The following is an 18,898-nucleotide window of genomic DNA, read 5'->3' as shown; positions in this document are numbered from 1 at the left end:
AGACCTTCTAGAACCTTCCATTCGTTCCAGTGGTTGGGGTTTACTAAGGCCCCTTGGTACTTCCCTGTGGGACACTGGCTTCTGGTTAATGATGTGACAGCTGTGGCATTTCACTTGCTAGGATGCTTCCCAAATGGCAGTAGCGCTCTATATAAGGAGTAGGCTGCCAATTGGCACGCAGGCATAGTGTTCATAACCACACAACCAACTCGACAAATATCGACACCTAAACAAACACTCAAATGGAAAAATAAAGTCAGACAAGTATAGCTGCAAGCTCAGCAGCTACAAGTTCAGCTGTCGGCCCACTGTGCCACAATCAGGATAAATTGGACACATTGCCCTAGGACAAATTATTTCTGTACTGTTTACCATGCTTACCAAATATCAGACCTCGAAATCAAACGGATCATGCAACATAATATGCTTTTGATGTATTTTGGACCCTTTTTTTATGATGTGGACTTCTTTTCCAGAACCGAGACTCTAGATGAAACATTTTGGGCCAATGAGCTTGCATAGTTTTTTTTTGTACTGTCCAGCAGCACCACCATACAGCCAAACTGAACCATACTTAACAGGTTAGACTCATTTCCATCACTCTCAATAAAGGTATAAACATGAGCCTATTATAGCGCCACTGTCAATGTGTATGTGCTTGCATATGTTGAGTCTTGAGCGTTTTGTTACAACGCGAATATCCGTGACTAATTTATATTAATTGATGTGCCAGACCACGCACACTAGAAGGCTTATTGGTCCATGTTGTTTTAGGTATTAGTCTGGAAAATGTTGTGTTGGGAGAACTTTGTCCAAAGATATCAAGTTTCGTGCAGATCGGTAATTTGCTGCCAGAGGAGTAGTGTTTTAAGTGTTTTTAACACAATTCGAAATGGAGGAAAATCCATCATGGCGGCCATTATGGGTCCTTCAGGAAAATGTGTTATTTGTAATGAGAGGGACCTATATGGGCTATACAGACATGCCTGGTGCCCAAATTTATGATGTATGTCACGCAACTGAGGGTAGAATGTGGAGAGGAATGGATTGGGTTCAGTCAGTCGTCCTGATGAGACCTTCCCAGCTAGCTAGTTCAGTCAGTCATCCTAATGAGACCTTCCCAGCTAGCTAGTTCAGTCAGTCATCCTAATGAGACCTTCCCAGCTAGCTAGTTCAGTCAGTCATCCTAATGAGACCTTCCCAGTTAGCTAGTTCAGTCAGTCATCCTAATGAGACCTTCCCAGCTAGCTAGTTCAGTCAGTCGTCCTGATGAGACCTTCCCAGCTAGCTAGTTCAGTCAGTCATCCTGATGAGACCTTCCCAGCTAGCTAGTTCAGTCAGTCATCCTGATGAGACCTCCCTAGCTAGCTAGTTCAGTCAGTCATCCTGATGAGACCTTCCTAGCTAGTTCAGTCAGTCATCCTGATGAGACCTTCCCAGCTAGCTAGTTCAGTCAGTCATCCTGATGAGACCTTCCCAGCTAGCTAGTTCAGTCAGTCATCCTGATGAGACCTTCCCAGCTAGCTAGTTTAGTCAGTCATCCTGACGAGACCTTCCCAGCTAGCTAGTTCAGTCAGTCATCCTGATGAGACCTTTGTGCTTTGCCGATGTGAGTTGCTTCCCACTGCGCAGCTGTAGGCTATCAATTATTATTATTATATTATTAATTATAATATTGAATGCGATAGCTAGCAGCCTACAGGAGAAACAACTTGTAGTATTGATATTAATCATCTGGACGTCACCGTGGTAGTCTACACTGCTCAATGGGGAGGCTTTGAGCTGCTACGTGGCAACACAACTTCACAGGGCCCAGTATTATAATAATAATATTTCATTAGTAAATCCTTCGCTCCGGCTTTCCACAGTAAGGAGAGGGAAGTAGCTCGATAGTGTAGTCAATATCAGGCCAGTATGGGAGAGAGGTAGCTAGATATTGACTACACTATCAGGCCAGTAAGGAGAGGGAGGTAACTAGATATTGACTACACTATCAGGCCAGTAAACAGAGAGAGGTAGCTAGATATTGACTACACTATCAGGCCAGTAAACAGAGAGAGGTAACTAGATATTGACTACACTATCAGACCAGTAAGATAGGAGAGGTACCTAGATATTGACTACACTATCAGGCCAGTAAGGTAGTAGAGGTAACTAGATATGGACTACACTATCAGGCCAGTAAACAGGGGGAGGTAACTAGATATTGACTACACTATCAGACCAGTAAGATAGGAGAGGTACCTAGATATTGACTACACTATCAGGCCAGTAAGGTAGTAGAGGTAACTAGATATTGACTACACTATCAGGCCAGTAAGGTAGTAGAGGTAACTAGATATTGACTACACTATCAGGCCAGTAAACAGGAGGAGTTAACTAGATATTGACTACACTATCAGGCCAGTAAACAGAGAGAGGTAACTAGATATTGACTACACTATCAGGCCAGTAAGGTAGGAGAGGTACCTAGATATTGACTACGCTATCAGACCAGTAAACAGAGGGAAGTAACTAGATAGTGTAGCTAATATGTACAACCACATCAAGTCCTAATGACAATCACATTCCTCTGTAACATGTGAGTCAACCAAACCTTTAAACCCATCCAAGGAAACCAGATCCTGGAGTTTCCTGTTGGTCTGGAGAGAATTCCAAGACCGCGGAGCTGAGTAACTAAAAGATCTGTTATGATTTTAGGAACCGTTAAAAGTAAGTTGGAGCGAGCCAGTAACTGATATTTATTTTCTGACCTTATCAAAGCAGACCAGAGATCAGAGATCATCAATGTTTACGCCTTTTAACCACATACTGAATAAGAGTGGCGCCCTTATCCTAGATCAGCACTCCTACTCTGAGACTCTTCATGAAAACCACAGCAGACTCGCCACATTTCAAACACCAAAACAATATGCAAATGTGGCAAAAATCCAACAACAAGCAAACAAACAAACAAAACCAAATGTTTTATCTTTTGTTAACCTTAGCGTGTAGAGTATCTTTCCGTCGTTCCATATCCTGAGCAGCTGATTGGGTGTTGTAATCCAATGGGAGTCAGCGTTCTTGGAGTTCCTGAAGATGGTGTCGGGGAGCCAGATGAGTCCCACCATGTTGCTGTTCAGGGTCAGGATATTCATGGTGCTGTTGTAGCTCAACCTGCTGTCTGTCCACGTCTGGGCAAAGATGATGTCGATCTGGTATTCCTGAAACAAAAACAAACAAAGGAAATAATCAGATCAGATATGAACGTTTAGTAGAGTTTAGATATGATGTCTATGATAATACATATATCAGATCAGATATGAACGCCAAACCAGAGTTTAGATATGATGTCTATGATATCATACATCCTTATGAGAATAAAAAGAAACCCAGCAAGCTCAACAAGACAGAGGAGTTTATCAAAGGGAACAGCTTCACCTATGGGCATGTATATTGATTTCCTGTCTAGCACGCTGGAAAAGAACACAGCAGATATGAAGAGTTCTAGAAGACAAAGTTTCTCTTCTGTCTTGGCTTTTACATTACTTTATTAAATTAGGGTAGAAGGAGGCTGACTAGGGAGGGGAGGGGAGAAGGAGGCTGGCTGGGGAGGGAAGGGGAGAAGGAGGCTGGCTGGGGATGGGAGGGGAGAAGGAGGCTGACTAGGGAAGGGAGGGGAGAAGGAGGCTGACTGGGGAGGGGAGGGGAGAAGGAGGCTGACTGGGGAAGGGAGGGGAGAAGGAGGCTGGCTGGGGAGGGAAGGGGAGAAGGAGGCTGGCTGGGAAGGGGAGGGTAGAAGGAGGCTGACTAGGGAAGGGAGGGGAGAAGGAGGCTGACTAGGGAGGGGAGGGGAGAAGGAGGCTGGCTGGGGAGGGGAGGGGAGAAGGAGGCTGACTGGGGAGGGGAGGGGAGAAGGAGGCTGGCTGGGAAGGGGAGGGTACAAGGAGGCTGACTGGGGAAGGGAGGGGAGAAGGAGGCTGACTGGGGAAGGGAGGGTAGAAGGAGGCTGACTGGGGAGGGGAGGGGAGAAGGAGGCTGACTAGGGAAGGGAGGGGAGAAGGAGGCTGACTGGGGAGGGGAGGGGAGAAGGAGGCTGACTGGGGAAGGGAGGGTAGAAGGAGGCTGACTGGGAAGGGGAAGGGAGAAGGAGGCTGACTGGGGAAGGGAGGGGAGAAGGAGGCTGACTAGGGAGGGGAGGGGAGAAGGAGGCTGACTGGGGAGGGGAGGGGAGAAGGAGGCTGACTGGGGAGGGGAGGGGAGAAGGAGGCTGGCTGGGGAGTGGATCTCATAGAAAATAATGAAAACCTTCTACTGACTGCCAGGACCTCCTAAAAACCTCCTGAAATATTCTACTGACTGCCAGGACCTCCTAAAAACCTCCGTAAACCTTCTGACTGCCAGGACCTCCTTTGGTCAGTCTAACAGTAAGACACTGAGGACAGCCTGAGGCAGCGTTAACAGGGGAACACAGCATAATGAAGCGTGATCAGAGATTACCTGAAAAGTAAAACACACTTTTTCAGAATAGAAGAGTTACAGTGATTTCCACCAATGATAGCATAATATTTAAATGACTTTCTGGTCCAGGATTCCTACCCTGTGGAATACAATCATATAATCCTTGTTTACCACTATATGGTGAAATACCCAGGCGACTCAGCTCACAGGCATGCAGACAACCCCATAACAGGTATGCAGACAATCAGATCAGCTTTTAGTAGCTGTAACCCAGATTATGTGGCTGAGTGCTCCGATGAGAGGAGAGCAGAGGAGAGGAGGTATTTGGTATTTTAATAGGATCCCTGTTAGCTGTTGCAACAGCTACTCTTCCTGGGGTCTACACAGAATACAGAATACAAAACACAAAACACAGAAGACAGAAGACAGAAGACAGAACATGAAACATGACATTATACAGAACATTAATAGACAAGAGCAGCTCAAGGACAGAACTACATATGTATATATATTTTTTTTTACAAAAGCCACACCTATCTTACATATCAATACATACACACAAACTATCTAGGTCAAATAGGGGAGAGGCGTTGTGAGGTGTTGCTTTATCTGGTTTTTGAAACCATGGAACGGAGTTCCATGCAATAATGTCTATTGCTGTACATTTCCTTGAATTTGTTCTGGACCTGGGGACTGTGAAAAGACCCCTGGTGGCATGTCTGGTGGGGTAAGTGTGTGTGTCAGCTCTGTGTGTAAGTTGACTATACAAACAATTAATGTTTTTTATAAAAAAGAAGTCAGTCTCTCCTCAACTCTTCGCCAAGAGAGACTGGCACACATAGTATTTATATCAGCTCTCTGATGACAACGAAGAGCAGAACATGCGGTTCTGTTCGGGCCAGCTGCAGCATAACTAGGTCTTTCCTTGCAGGACTGGACCACACGACTGGAAAATAATCAAGATCAGACAAAACTAGAGCAGGACTGGACCACACTACTAGACAATAATCAAGATTAGACAAAACTAGAGCAGGACTGGACCACACGACTAGACAATAATCAAGATTAGACAAAACTAGAGCCTGCAGGACTGGACCACACGACTAGACAATAATCAAGATCAGACAAAACTAGAGCCTGCAGGACTGAACCACACGACTAGACAATAATCAAGATCAGACAAAACTAGAGCAGGACTGGACCACACGACTAGACAATAATCAAGATTAGACAAAACTAGAGCCTGCAGGACTGGACCACACAACTAGACAATAATCAAGATCAGACAAAACTAGAGCAGGACTGGACCACACGACTAGACAATAATCAAGATCAGACAAAACTAGAGCAGGACTGGACCACACGACTGGAAAATAATCAAGATCAGACAAAACTAGAGCAGGACTGGACCACACTACTAGACAATAATCAAGATTAGACAAAACTAGAGCAGGACTGAACCACACGACTAGACAATAATCAAGATTAGACAAAACTAGAGCAGGACTGAACCACACGACTAGACAATAATCAAGATCAGACAAAACTAGAGCAGGACTGAACCACACGACTAGACAATAATCAAGATTAGACAAAACTAGAGCCTGCAGGACTGAACCACACAACTAGACAATAATCAAGATCAGACAAAACTAGAGCAGGACTGGACCACACGACTAGACAATAATCAAGATCAGACAAAACTAGAGCAGGACTGGACCACACGACTAGACAATAATCAAGATTAGACAAAACTAGAGCCTGCAGGACTGGACCACACGACTAGACAATAATCAAGATCAGACAAAACTAGAGCAGGACTGGACCACACGACTAGACAATAATCAAGATCAGACAAAACTAGAGCAGGACTGGACCACACGACTAGACAATAATCAAGATTAGACAAAACTAGAGCCTGCAGGACTGAACCACACGACTAGACAATAATCAAGATTAGACAAAACTAGAGCCTGCAGGACTGGACCACACGACTAGACAATAATCAAGATCAGACAAAACTAGAGCAGGACTGGACCACACGACTAGTCAATAATCAAGATTAGACAAAACTAGAGCCTGCAGGACTGAACCACACGACTAGACAATAATCAAGATTAGACAAAACTAGAGCCTGCAGGACTGGACCACACGACTAGACAATAATCAAGATCAGACAAAACTAGAGCCTGCAGGACTGAACCACACATCTAGACAATAATCAAGATCAGACAAAACTAGAGCAGGACTGGACCACACGACTAGACAATAATCAAGATCAGACAAAACTAGAGCAGGACTGGACCACACGACTAGACAACAATCAAGATTAGACAAAACTAGAGCCTGCAGGACTGGACCACACGACTAGACAATAATCAAGATCAGACAAAACTAGAGCAGGACTGGACCACACTTTTATTTATTTATTTCACCTTTATTTAACCAGGTAGGCTAGTTGAGAACAAGTTCTCATTTACAACTGCGACCTGGCCAAGATAAAGCATAGCAGTGTGAACAGACAACACAGAGTTACACATGGAGTAAACAATTAACAAGTCAATAACACAGTAGAAAAAAAGAGAGTCTATATACATTGTGTGCAAAAGGCATGAGGAGGTAGGCAAATAATTACAATTTTGCAGATTAACACTGGAGTGATAAATGATCAGATGGTCATGTACAGGTAGAGATATTGGTGTGCAAAAGAGCAGAAAAGTAAATAAATAAAAACAGTATGGGGATGAGGTAGGTAAAATTGGGTGGGCTATTTACCGATAGACTATGTACAGCTGCAGCGATCGGTTAGCTGCTCAGATAGCTGATGTTTGAAGTTGGTGAGGGTTTTTGCAATTCGTTCCAGTCACAGGCAGCAGAGAACTGGATCGAAAGGCGGCCAAATGAGGTGTTGGCTTTAGGGATGATCAGTGAGATACACCTGCTGGAGCGCGTGCTACGGGTGGGTGTTGCCATCGTGACCAGTGAACTGAGATAAGGCGGAGCATTACCTAGCATGGACTTGTAGATGACCTGGAGCCAGTGGGTCTGGCGACGAATATGTAGCGAGGGCCAGCCGACTAGAGCATACAGGTCGCAGTGGTGGGTGGTATAAGGTGCTTTAGTAACGAAACGGATGGCACTGTGATTAACTGCATCCAGTTTGCTGAGTAGAGTATTGGAAGCTATTTTGTAGATGACATCGCCGAAGTCGAGGATCGGTAGGATAGTCAGTTTTACTAGGGTAAGTTTGGCGGCGTGAGTGAAGGAGGCTTTGTTGCGGAAGAGAAAGCCGACTCTAGGTTTGATTTTAGATTGGGGATGTTTGATATGAGTCTGGAAGGAGTGTTTACAGTCTAGGCAGACACCTAGGTACTTATAGATGTCCACATATTCTAGGTCGGAACCATCCAGGGTGGTGATGCTAGTCGGGCGTGCGGGTGCAGGCGTGCGGGTGCAGGCAGCACTCTTGTTTGGACGACCAGGAAGTGAGACGCTTTGTCTCACCGCACTGTAAGTAAACTTCAGCGTAAGAATAGCAAACAATATTTGGTTGATGATAGCATGACTTTCACTATGTAAATAACACTTTGGGTTTACCAATACAGTTACCATCTGGTTATTAACAAGATCAATGTTTGTAATGTTTCATCATTATGCCTTCAATATGGGCTGCATGTAACTTTCAATGAGAGTGCCGCAAGGCAATCAATGTGCATGCTGGCAGTAACGTTTAGAATGCTTTTGACAGGTGAACCTTTAGAATGCAGGGTTATGACAGGTGAACCTTTAGAATGCAGGGTTTTGACAGGTGAACATTTAGAATGCAGGGTTTTGACAGGTGAACATTTAGAATGCAGGGTTATGACAGGTGAACATTTAGAATGCAGGGTTTTGACAGGTGAACATTTAGAATGCAGGGTTTTGACAGGTGAACATTTAGAATGCAGGGTTTTGACAGGTGAACATTTAGAATGCAGGGTTATGACAGGTGAACATTTAGAATGCAGGGTTTTGACAGGTGAACATTTAGAATGCAGAGTTTTGACAGGTGAACATTTAGAATGCAGGGTTTTGACAGGTGAACATTTAGAATGCAGGGTTTTGACAGGGTAATGTTTAGAATGCAGGGTTATGACAGGTGAACATTTAGAATGCAGGGTTTTGACAGGTGAACATTTAGAATGCAGGGTTTTGACAGGTGAACATTTAGAATGCAGGGTTTTGACAGGTGAACATTTAGAATGCAGGGTTATGACAGGTGAACATTTAGAATGCAGGGTTTTGACAGGTGAACATTTAGAATGCAGAGTTTTGACAGGTGAACATTTAGAATGCAGGGTTTTGACAGGTGAACATTTAGAATGCAGGGTTTTGACAGGGTAATGTTTAGAATGCAGGGTTATGACAGGTGAACATTTAGAATGCAGGGTTATGACAGGTGAACATTTAGAATGCAGGGTTTTGACAGGTGAACATTTAGAATGCAGGGTTATGACAGGTGAACATTTAGAATGCAGGGTTTTGACAGGTGAACATTTAGAATGCAGGGTTATGACAGGTGAACATTTAGAATGCAGGGTTATGACAGGTGAACATTTAGAATGCAGGGTTTTGACAGGTGAACATTTAGAATGCAGGGTTTTGACAGGTGAACATTTAGAATGCAGAGTTTTGACAGGGTAATGTTTAGAATGCAGGGTTTTGACAGGTGACTATTTAGAATGCAGGGTTTTGACAGGTGAACATTTAGAATGCAGGGTTATGACAGGTGAACATTTAGAATGCAGGGTTATGACAGGTGAATATTTAGAATGCAGGGTTTTGACAGGTGAACATTTAGAATGCAGGGTTTTGATGGGGTAATGTTTAGAATGCAGGGTTTTGACAGGGTAATGTTTAGAATGCAGGGTTTTGATGGGGTAATGTTTAGAATGCAGGGTTTGACAGGGTAATGTTTAGAATACAGGGTTTTGACAGGGTAATGTTTAGAATGCAGGGTTTTGACAGGGTAATGTTTGGATTGCAGGGTTTTGACAGGGTAATGTTTAGAATGCAGGGTTTTGACAGGGTAATGTTTAGAATGCAGGGTTTTGATGGGGTAATGTTTAGAATGCAGGGTTTTGATGGGGTAATGTTTAGAATGCAGGGTTTTGACAGGGTAATGTTTAGAATGCAGGGTTATGACAGGTGAACATTTAGAAAGCAGGGTTATGACAGGTGAATATTTAGAATGCAGGGTTTTGACAGGTGAACATTTAGAATGCATGGTCTTGATGGGGTAATGTTTAGAATGCAGGGTTTTGACAGGGTAATGTTTAGAATGCAGGGTTATGACAGGTGAATATTTAGAATGCAGGGTTTTGACAGGTGAACATTTAGAATGCAGGGTTTTGACAGGTGAACATTTAGAATGCAGAGTTTTGACAGGTGAACATTTAGAATGCAGGGTTTTGACAGGTGAACATTTAGAATGCAGGGTTTTGACAGGGTAATGTTTAGAATGCAGGGTTATGACAGGTGAACATTTAGAATGCAGGGTTTTGACAGGTGAACATTTAGAATGCAGGGTTTTGACAGGTGAACATTTAGAATGCAGGGTTTTGACAGGTGAACATTTAGAATGCAGGGTTATGACAGGTGAACATTTAGAATGCAGGGTTTTGACAGGTGAACATTTAGAATGCAGAGTTTTGACAGGTGAACATTTAGAATGCAGGGTTTTGACAGGTGAACATTTAGAATGCAGGGTTTTGACAGGGTAATGTTTAGAATGCAGGGTTATGACAGGTGAACATTTAGAATGCAGGGTTATGACAGGTGAACATTTAGAATGCAGGGTTTTGACAGGTGAACATTTAGAATGCAGGGTTATGACAGGTGAACATTTAGAATGCAGGGTTTTGACAGGTGAACATTTAGAATGCAGGGTTATGACAGGTGAACATTTAGAATGCAGGGTTATGACAGGTGAACATTTAGAATGCAGGGTTTTGACAGGTGAACATTTAGAATGCAGGGTTTTGACAGGTGAACATTTAGAATGCAGAGTTTTGACAGGGTAATGTTTAGAATGCAGGGTTTTGACAGGTGACTATTTAGAATGCAGGGTTTTGACAGGTGAACATTTAGAATGCAGGGTTATGACAGGTGAACATTTAGAATGCAGGGTTATGACAGGTGAATATTTAGAATGCAGGGTTTTGACAGGTGAACATTTAGAATGCAGGGTTTTGATGGGGTAATGTTTAGAATGCAGGGTTTTGACAGGGTAATGTTTAGAATGCAGGGTTTTGATGGGGTAATGTTTAGAATGCAGGGTTTGACAGGGTAATGTTTAGAATACAGGGTTTTGACAGGGTAATGTTTAGAATGCAGGGTTTTGACAGGGTAATGTTTGGATTGCAGGGTTTTGACAGGGTAATGTTTAGAATGCAGGGTTTTGACAGGGTAATGTTTAGAATGCAGGGTTTTGATGGGGTAATGTTTAGAATGCAGGGTTTGACAGGGTAATGTTTAGAATACAGGGTTTTGACAGGGTAATGTTTAGAATGCAGGGTTTTGACAGGGTAATGTTTGGATTGCAGGGTTTTGACAGGGTAATGTTTAGAATGCAGGGTTTTGACAGGGTAATGTTTAGAATGCAGGGTTTTGATGGGGTAATGTTTAGAATGCAGGGTTTTGATGGGGTAATGTTTAGAATGCAGGGTTTTGACAGGGTAATGTTTAGAATGCAGGGTTATGACAGGTGAACATTTAGAAAGCAGGGTTATGACAGGTGAATATTTAGAATGCAGGGTTTTGACAGGTGAACATTTAGAATGCATGGTCTTGATGGGGTAATGTTTAGAATGCAGGGTTTTGACAGGGTAATGTTTAGAATGCAGGGTTTTGACAGGGTAATATTTAGAATGCAGGGTTTTGACAGGTGAACATTTAGAATGCATGGTTTTGATGGGGTAATGTTTAGAATGCAGGGTTTTGACAGGGTAATGTTTAGAATGCAGGGTTTTGATGGGGTAATGTTTAGAATGCAGGGTTTTGACAGGGTAATGTTTAGAATGCAGGGTTTTGACAGGGTAAAGTTTAGAATGCAGGGTTTTGATGGGGTAATGTTTAGAATGCAGGGTTTTGACAGGGTAATGTTTAGAATGCAGGGTTTTGACAGGGTAATGTTCAAAATGCAGGGTTTTGTCCAGAAAAATCTAGATGGTCCAGAAAAATTGTCCAGAAAAATCTAGATTGAGAAATAAACATGTAGAATTCTATTCTACAGACATACACATAGAGAGGTTGATATCCAGACATCCACATAGAGAACTCTATACTACATATCACATACATCATATCATATCATATACATCATATCATATCATATCATATACATCACATCATATCATATCATATACATCATATCATATACATCATATCATATCATATACATCATATACATCATATCATATCATATACATCATATCATATACATCATATCATATCATATCATATACATCATATCATATACATCATATCATATCATATCATATACATCATATCATATCATATCATATACATCATATATCATATACATCATATACATCATATCATATACATCATATCATATCATATACATCATATCATATCACATACATCATATCATATACATCATATCATATACATCATATCATATCATATACATCATATCATATACATCGAATATCATATACATCACATCATATCATATCATATACATCATATCATATCATATACATCATATCATATCATATACATCATATATCATATACATCACATCATATCATATCATATACATCATATCATATCATATACATCATATCATATCATATACATCATATCATATCATATACATCATATCATATACATCATATCATATACATCATATCATATCATATACATCATATCATATACATCATATATCATATACATCACGTCATATCATATCATATACATCATATACATCATATCATATACATCATATCATATACATCATATATCATATACATCACATCATATCATATCATATACATCATATCATATACATCATATCATATACATCATATCATATCATATACATCATATCATATACATCATATCATATCATATACATCATATCATAGCATATACATCATATCATAGCATATACATCATATCATATCATATACATCATATCATATCATATACATCATATCATAGCATATACATCATATCATAGCATATACATCATATCATATCATATACATCATATCATATCATATACATCATATCATATCATATACATCATATCATATCATATACATCATATCATATCATATACATCATATCATATCATATACATCATATCATATCATATACATCATATCATATCATATACATCATATCATATCATATACATCATATCATATAATTTACATCATATCATATACATCATATCATATCATATACATCATATCATATCATATACATCATATCATATCATATACATCATATCATATCATATACATCATATCATATAATTTACATCATATCATATACATCATATCATATCATATACATCATATCATATACATCATATCATATAATTTACATCATATCATATACATCATATCATATCATATACATCATATCATATCATATACATCATATCATATACATCATATCATAGCATATACATCATATCATAGCATATACATCATATCATATCATATACATCATATCATATCATATACATCATATCATATCATATACATCATATCATATCATATACATCATATCATATCATATACATCATATCATATCATATACATCATATCATATACATCATATCATATCATATACATCATATCATAGCATATACATCATATCATAGCATATACATCATATCATATCATATACATCATATCATATCATATACATCATATCATATCATATACATCATATCATATCATATACATCATATCATATCATATACATCATATCATATAATTTACATCATATCATATACATCATATCATATCATATCATATACCTCATATCATATCAATCATATCATATCAATCATATCATATTGTATCATATACATCATATACATCATATCATGTGATATCACTGACATCATCACTATACAGGACCACCTAGCCTGTAACATCAGTCTGATGGGGTGAAACACTGACATCATCACTATACAGGACCACCTAGCCTGTAACATCAGTCTGATGGGGTGAAACTGGGGAAAGTACCATGACCTTTTGACCTTTACAGATACTGCAGGAAACTACCAAGTTGCTTACTGAGACATACATGATAGAAATATGGTACCTAGTCTATCACACCAGCTTGACACACACACACACACACACAGACACACAGACACACACACACACACACACTTTCAGAGCCTGCAAGGGAAAAAGGACTGAATAAAACAGTACTGTAATCTGAACCAATAATGTGAGAGGAATTGTCCTCGTCATAGGATATTCCCAATGTCACCGAGACCAACTGCAAACACCGACACATAAAACCCTGTTAACGTCAGGACTTACAGAAGAAATCGACATTTCAATAAAATGCTTTAAAAACATTTAGAGAATGAAGAAGGGACAAGCCAGCGTTTCTTGAAGTCATTATTAAGCCTCTTCCTGTTCCTCCAGAGACCATTATTCCATCGTCTCAAATTAATCGGATCTTATCAAATGACGAAACTTTGTGAGACTATTAAATCTTACTATTAAATAGCCATTTGTATTCTAGTATGATGGGGACATGAATCCTTACAGTAGAAGGTTTAACTCGGCTGGAGTCAGTGTGAAATCACTCTACAGCAGGTTTAGCAAGTTGGCATTAGTGGGATGAATCATGTACTGGAAGTAGCACAGCAGAGTGGTCACTTGCTGGCACAGCCACAAAGTCATCCATTTTAAACCTCATTTTGACTTTGCAGCTGCTCCATCTAGCAGAAATCACCCCGTTCTGCCTCCAGGGTAAGGCTCATGTATTTTATTTTTTAACTTGGCAAGTCATTTAAAAACAAATTCTTATTTACAATGACGGCCTACTCCGGCCAAACCCTAACCCAGACGACATTGGGCCAATTGTGCACCTCCCAATTACGGCCGGCTGTGATACAGCCTGGAATCAAACCAGGGTCTGTAGTGACGCCTCTAGAACTGAGATGCACTGCCTTAGAACGCTGCACCACTCGGGAACTCATGACAATAAACATCCACCTGGCTTCCTGTCATCTGGAATGACTGCATACAAATGAAAGATTTCCCTCATCAGAGAGAGATGGAAAGAGAGAGAGAGAGAGAGGGTGAGAGAGTGGGAGAGAGAGAGAGGGAGTGAGAGAGGGAGTGAGAGAGAGAGAGTGAGATAGGGAGTGAGAGAGAGAGAGAGAGAGAGAGAGAGTGAGAAAGGGAGAGGGAGTGAGAAAGGGAGTGAGAGAGAGAGAGTGAGAGAGGGAGTGAGAGAGAGAGGGAGAGAGGGAGGGAGAGGGAGTGAGAATGGGAGAGAGAGAGAAAGATGGAGTGAGAGAGGGAGGGAGAGAGAGAGGGAGAGAGAGAGAGAGAGATTGGATCAATCCTACCGTCGCCGGGCTATATGACAGAATAAATGTCAGTAATACAGAGACAGAGAAGTGATATATAAATAAAATACGTCATTTTTTTACAACGTATTTTAATGACGTTAATGAAGACCTCTCTGGGGTGTAGGGGGGATCAGTGGGAAGAGGGACCCTAATGAAGACCTCTCTGGGGTGTAGGGGGGGGATCAGTGGGAAGAGGGACCCTAATGAAGACCTCTCTGGGGTGTAGGGGGGATCAGTGGGAAGAGGGACCCTAATGAAGACCTCTCTGGGGTGTAGGGGGGGGGATCAGTGGGAAGAGGGACCCTAATGAAGACCTCTCTGGGGTGTAGGGGGGGATCAGTGGGAAGAGGGACCCTAATGAAGACCTCTCTGGGGTGTAGGGGGATCAGTGGGGATCAGTGGGCAGAGGGACCCACTGGCCAGAAAGGGAGAACTTTACCTCAGAGCACCTCTGGCCCAAGGAGAGGGGGACACAAGTTAACTGGTATAGCAAATATGCTGCCTGATTCCGTTTTTTCCCAAATTTAATTTTCTCCATTTTGTTTTACAAGTTTGGTCACTGGATTGATGCAAATAATCACGATATTATTCTGGCAGATTAGGTATAGGCTACTTTATAGTTAACATTTAATTAGGAAGGTTTATGGGAAAGCCTTTACTTCTCTACCAGAAGATGGTTATCATTAGCGGCATCGCTAATGACTACATAAAGAGTAAACACACACGGGCATTTCTCTAAAAAAAATAGGAATCACTGATGCTGATTGATTGAACTGAAAAGGAACTCTCATTCAAATTAAAACGTCTAAACTATGGTTGTTGCGTGTGAAAACGGAAAAAAATATTCATAAAAAAAATAGTTTTCCCCTTTAGCCTACGTATCAGATTCATCTACTGGGGCAATACTCGTATTCGTAATCGTTTACTTAAATTGACATTTGAAAACATAAAGGATTTGATTATGCCTAAGTAGATGTGGTCAAAATACCTCCCTGCAGGTTTATAGACCAACCTGCAGATTAGGAGCGGCATGCGGGGAGGTGTGTCTGTGAGTGCCTGGATCTGTGTCCTCAAGCCTTACAGCTGGGTTGTTTGCTACCACTCAGTCAGAATGCATATCAGCCTTTCTTCTTTCCCTACTCTCCCTTCACTTGTTAGATATTATGCCCATTGACAGCTTGCTAGCAAACGTCCTCGCCTATCGATGTAGCATGGCAGCGGGCTAACATCAGAGCCCTATGGCACCCTATTCCCTACGTTGTGCACTACTTTTGACCAGGCCCAGTAGGTTCCCATATAGAGACTAGAGTGCCATTTGAGATGCAAACGAGGAGTTTTATGCATCTACATGGACACTATAATTGTCCCATGGAGAAGCAGTTTTCTGCATGGATGCTCTGAGCTCTCTCTCTCCTTGTAGCTCCCTGCAGAGGAACACTGCTGTACTAGCTAGGGGCCTGCATCAACGGTGCTGTGGAGCACAGCCTCCAAACCCACTTAGCCTGTGTGTGTTTTTATACCTCTGTACGCTCCGCTCCCTGTAAGTTGTACAGACGCTCCCCGCCCCTTGGCTACAACCGTTCTAATTTAGTGTACCCTGCACGCACAACCCATGTGGAATTCCCGGGTCTCTGACAGCGTCTGGAACTGTCCATCTGTGGTCAAGAACGCTGAGTTCCTCTGGGCCTAGGCTGTCCTTCAGTCCCTTGACGTTTTGGCCCTGATGGAGACATGGATCACCTCAGAGAACACTGCTAGTCCAGGTGCTCTTTCTTCATCTGACTACGTTTTCTCTCATAGTCCGAGAGCATCTGGTCGTCACGGTGGTGCCACAGGGCTACACATTTCTCCTAACTGGAGATTTTCCCTTTTCTCCCTCTTCCTCATTTGAATTCCATTCTGTCACTGTCACTTTTCCACTGAAGCTTAACATTGTAATCTATCCCCCAACAGGAGCCCTTGGAGAGTTCCTCAATGAGCTCATTTCCTGACGATGGCTCACCGCTCTTCGTACTTTGCAACTTCAGCCTCCAGACGTCTGACTTCGATAATTTTTTTTCCAACTCTCTTTCCCCTCCTTGCCTCTTTTGAACTCACCCAGTCCCCTCCAACTCACAAGGCCATACGCTTTACCTCATCTTTACTAGAGGCTGTTCTCCTACTAATCTCACTGTAACCTCCTCCAGGTCTCTGTTCTCCTACTAATCTCACTGTAACCCCCCCCCCCCCCCCCCCCTCCAGGTCTCTGTTCTCCTACTAATCTCACCGTAACCCCCTCCAGGTCTCTGTTCTCCTACTAATCTCACTGTAACCCCCCTCCAGGTCTCTGTGCTCCCACTAATCTCACTGTAACCCCCTCCAGGTCTCTGTTCTCCCACTACTCTCACTGTGACCCCCCCCCCCCCCTCCAGGTCTCTGTTCTCCTACTAATCTCACTGTAACTCCCCTCCAGGTCTCTGTTCTCCCACTACTCTCACTGTGACCCCCCCCCCCCCTCCAGGTCTCTGTTCACCTACTAATCTCACTGTAACCCCCTCCAGGTCTCTGTTCTCCCACTACTCTCACTGTGACAGCCCCCCCCCCCCCTCCAGGTCTCTGTTCTCCTACTAATCTCACTGTAACCCCCTCCAGGTCTCTGTTCTCCTACTAATCTCACTGTAACCCCCCCCCCCCCCCCCCCCCCCTCCAGGTCTCTGTTCTCCTAATCTCACTGTAACCCCCTCCAGGTCTCTGTTCTCCTACTAATCTCACTGTAACCACCTCCAGGTCTCTGTTCTCCTACTAATCTCACTGTAACCCCCCCCCCCCCTCCAGGTCTCTGTTCTCCTACTAATCTCACTGTGACCCCTTCCAGGTCTCTGTTCTCCTACTAATCTCACTGTGACCCCCTCCATGTCTCTGTTCTCCTACTAATCTCACTGTAACCCCCCTCCAGGTCTCTGTTCTCCTACTAATCTCACTGTGACCCCCTCCAGGTCTCTGTTCTCCTACTAATCTCACTGTAACCCCCTCCATGTCTCTGTTCTCCTACTAATCTCACTGTAACCCCCTCCATGTCTCTGTTCTCCTACTAATCTCACTGTAACCCCCTCCAGGTCTCTGTTCCCCTACTAATCTCACTGTAACCCCCCTCCAGGTCTCTGATCACTACTTTGTTTCCTTGTCTTTCTCCCTTTCCTCCAACCCTATCCACTCAGCCCCTACCCAGATGGTCATGCACTGTCAAATCTTCACTCTGTCTCTCCCACTACTCTTTCCTTTTCTATCCTATCATCTCTCCCTTCTGTTAAATCCATCTCTCTCTTGTCTCCTGATTCTGCCTCTTCGACCCTACTTTCCTCCCTATGATTTGCACTGTCCCCTTTCCTCCCGGCCGGCCCGGCCCTCCCATCCTGTGGGCGGCTGAGAAAAAAATGGAGGAAAACTAAACTTCTGGAGGACCTATCATCCTTTCACTCCCTCCTCTATCTTCTGTTTCTCTGTATCTGCTGCTAAAGCCACTTTATATTACTCTAATAAATATCAAGCTTCTGCCTCTAACCACTTAGAGGAATATCTCTGCAACCTGCTCCCCCCTCTCTGCGGATGACATTGTCAACCACTTTGAAAATAACCTTCAATGACATTCGCTCCTCATTCACTCAGCCTATTGAGTCCACTGGTCCCAATCACAGAGAACTACTCTACACCTTGACCTCTATTCTCCCCTCTCACGCCATACAACATCCGCTCCTCATTCACTCAGCCTATTGAGTCCACTGGTCCCACTCACAGAGAACTACTCTACACCTTGACCTCTATTCTCCCCTCTCACGCCATACAACATCCGCTCCTCAT

General features: G+C 42.4%; 1 protein-coding gene across 1 annotated transcript in view; it reads right to left on the bottom strand.

The window, feature by feature from the left end:
• LOC110523058 (gamma-aminobutyric acid receptor subunit gamma-3) overlaps positions 1-18,898 on the bottom strand; it is a 130,157-nt gene that overhangs the window by 53,107 nt on the left and 58,152 nt on the right. Inside the window, exon 2 of the mRNA XM_090236717.1 lies at positions 2,983-3,203. Within this exon, the coding sequence (XP_090092843.1) occupies positions 2,983-3,203 (221 nt within the window). The remainder of the gene's footprint in view (positions 1-2,982; positions 3,204-18,898) is intronic.

This window comes from Oncorhynchus mykiss, chromosome 5, assembly GCF_057628025.1.
Source record: "Oncorhynchus mykiss isolate SJ-2025 chromosome 5, ASM5762802v1, whole genome shotgun sequence".
Classification (NCBI taxonomy): Eukaryota; Metazoa; Chordata; class Actinopteri; order Salmoniformes; family Salmonidae; genus Oncorhynchus; species Oncorhynchus mykiss.
This window is presented reverse-complemented; position numbering and strand designations above follow the sequence as displayed.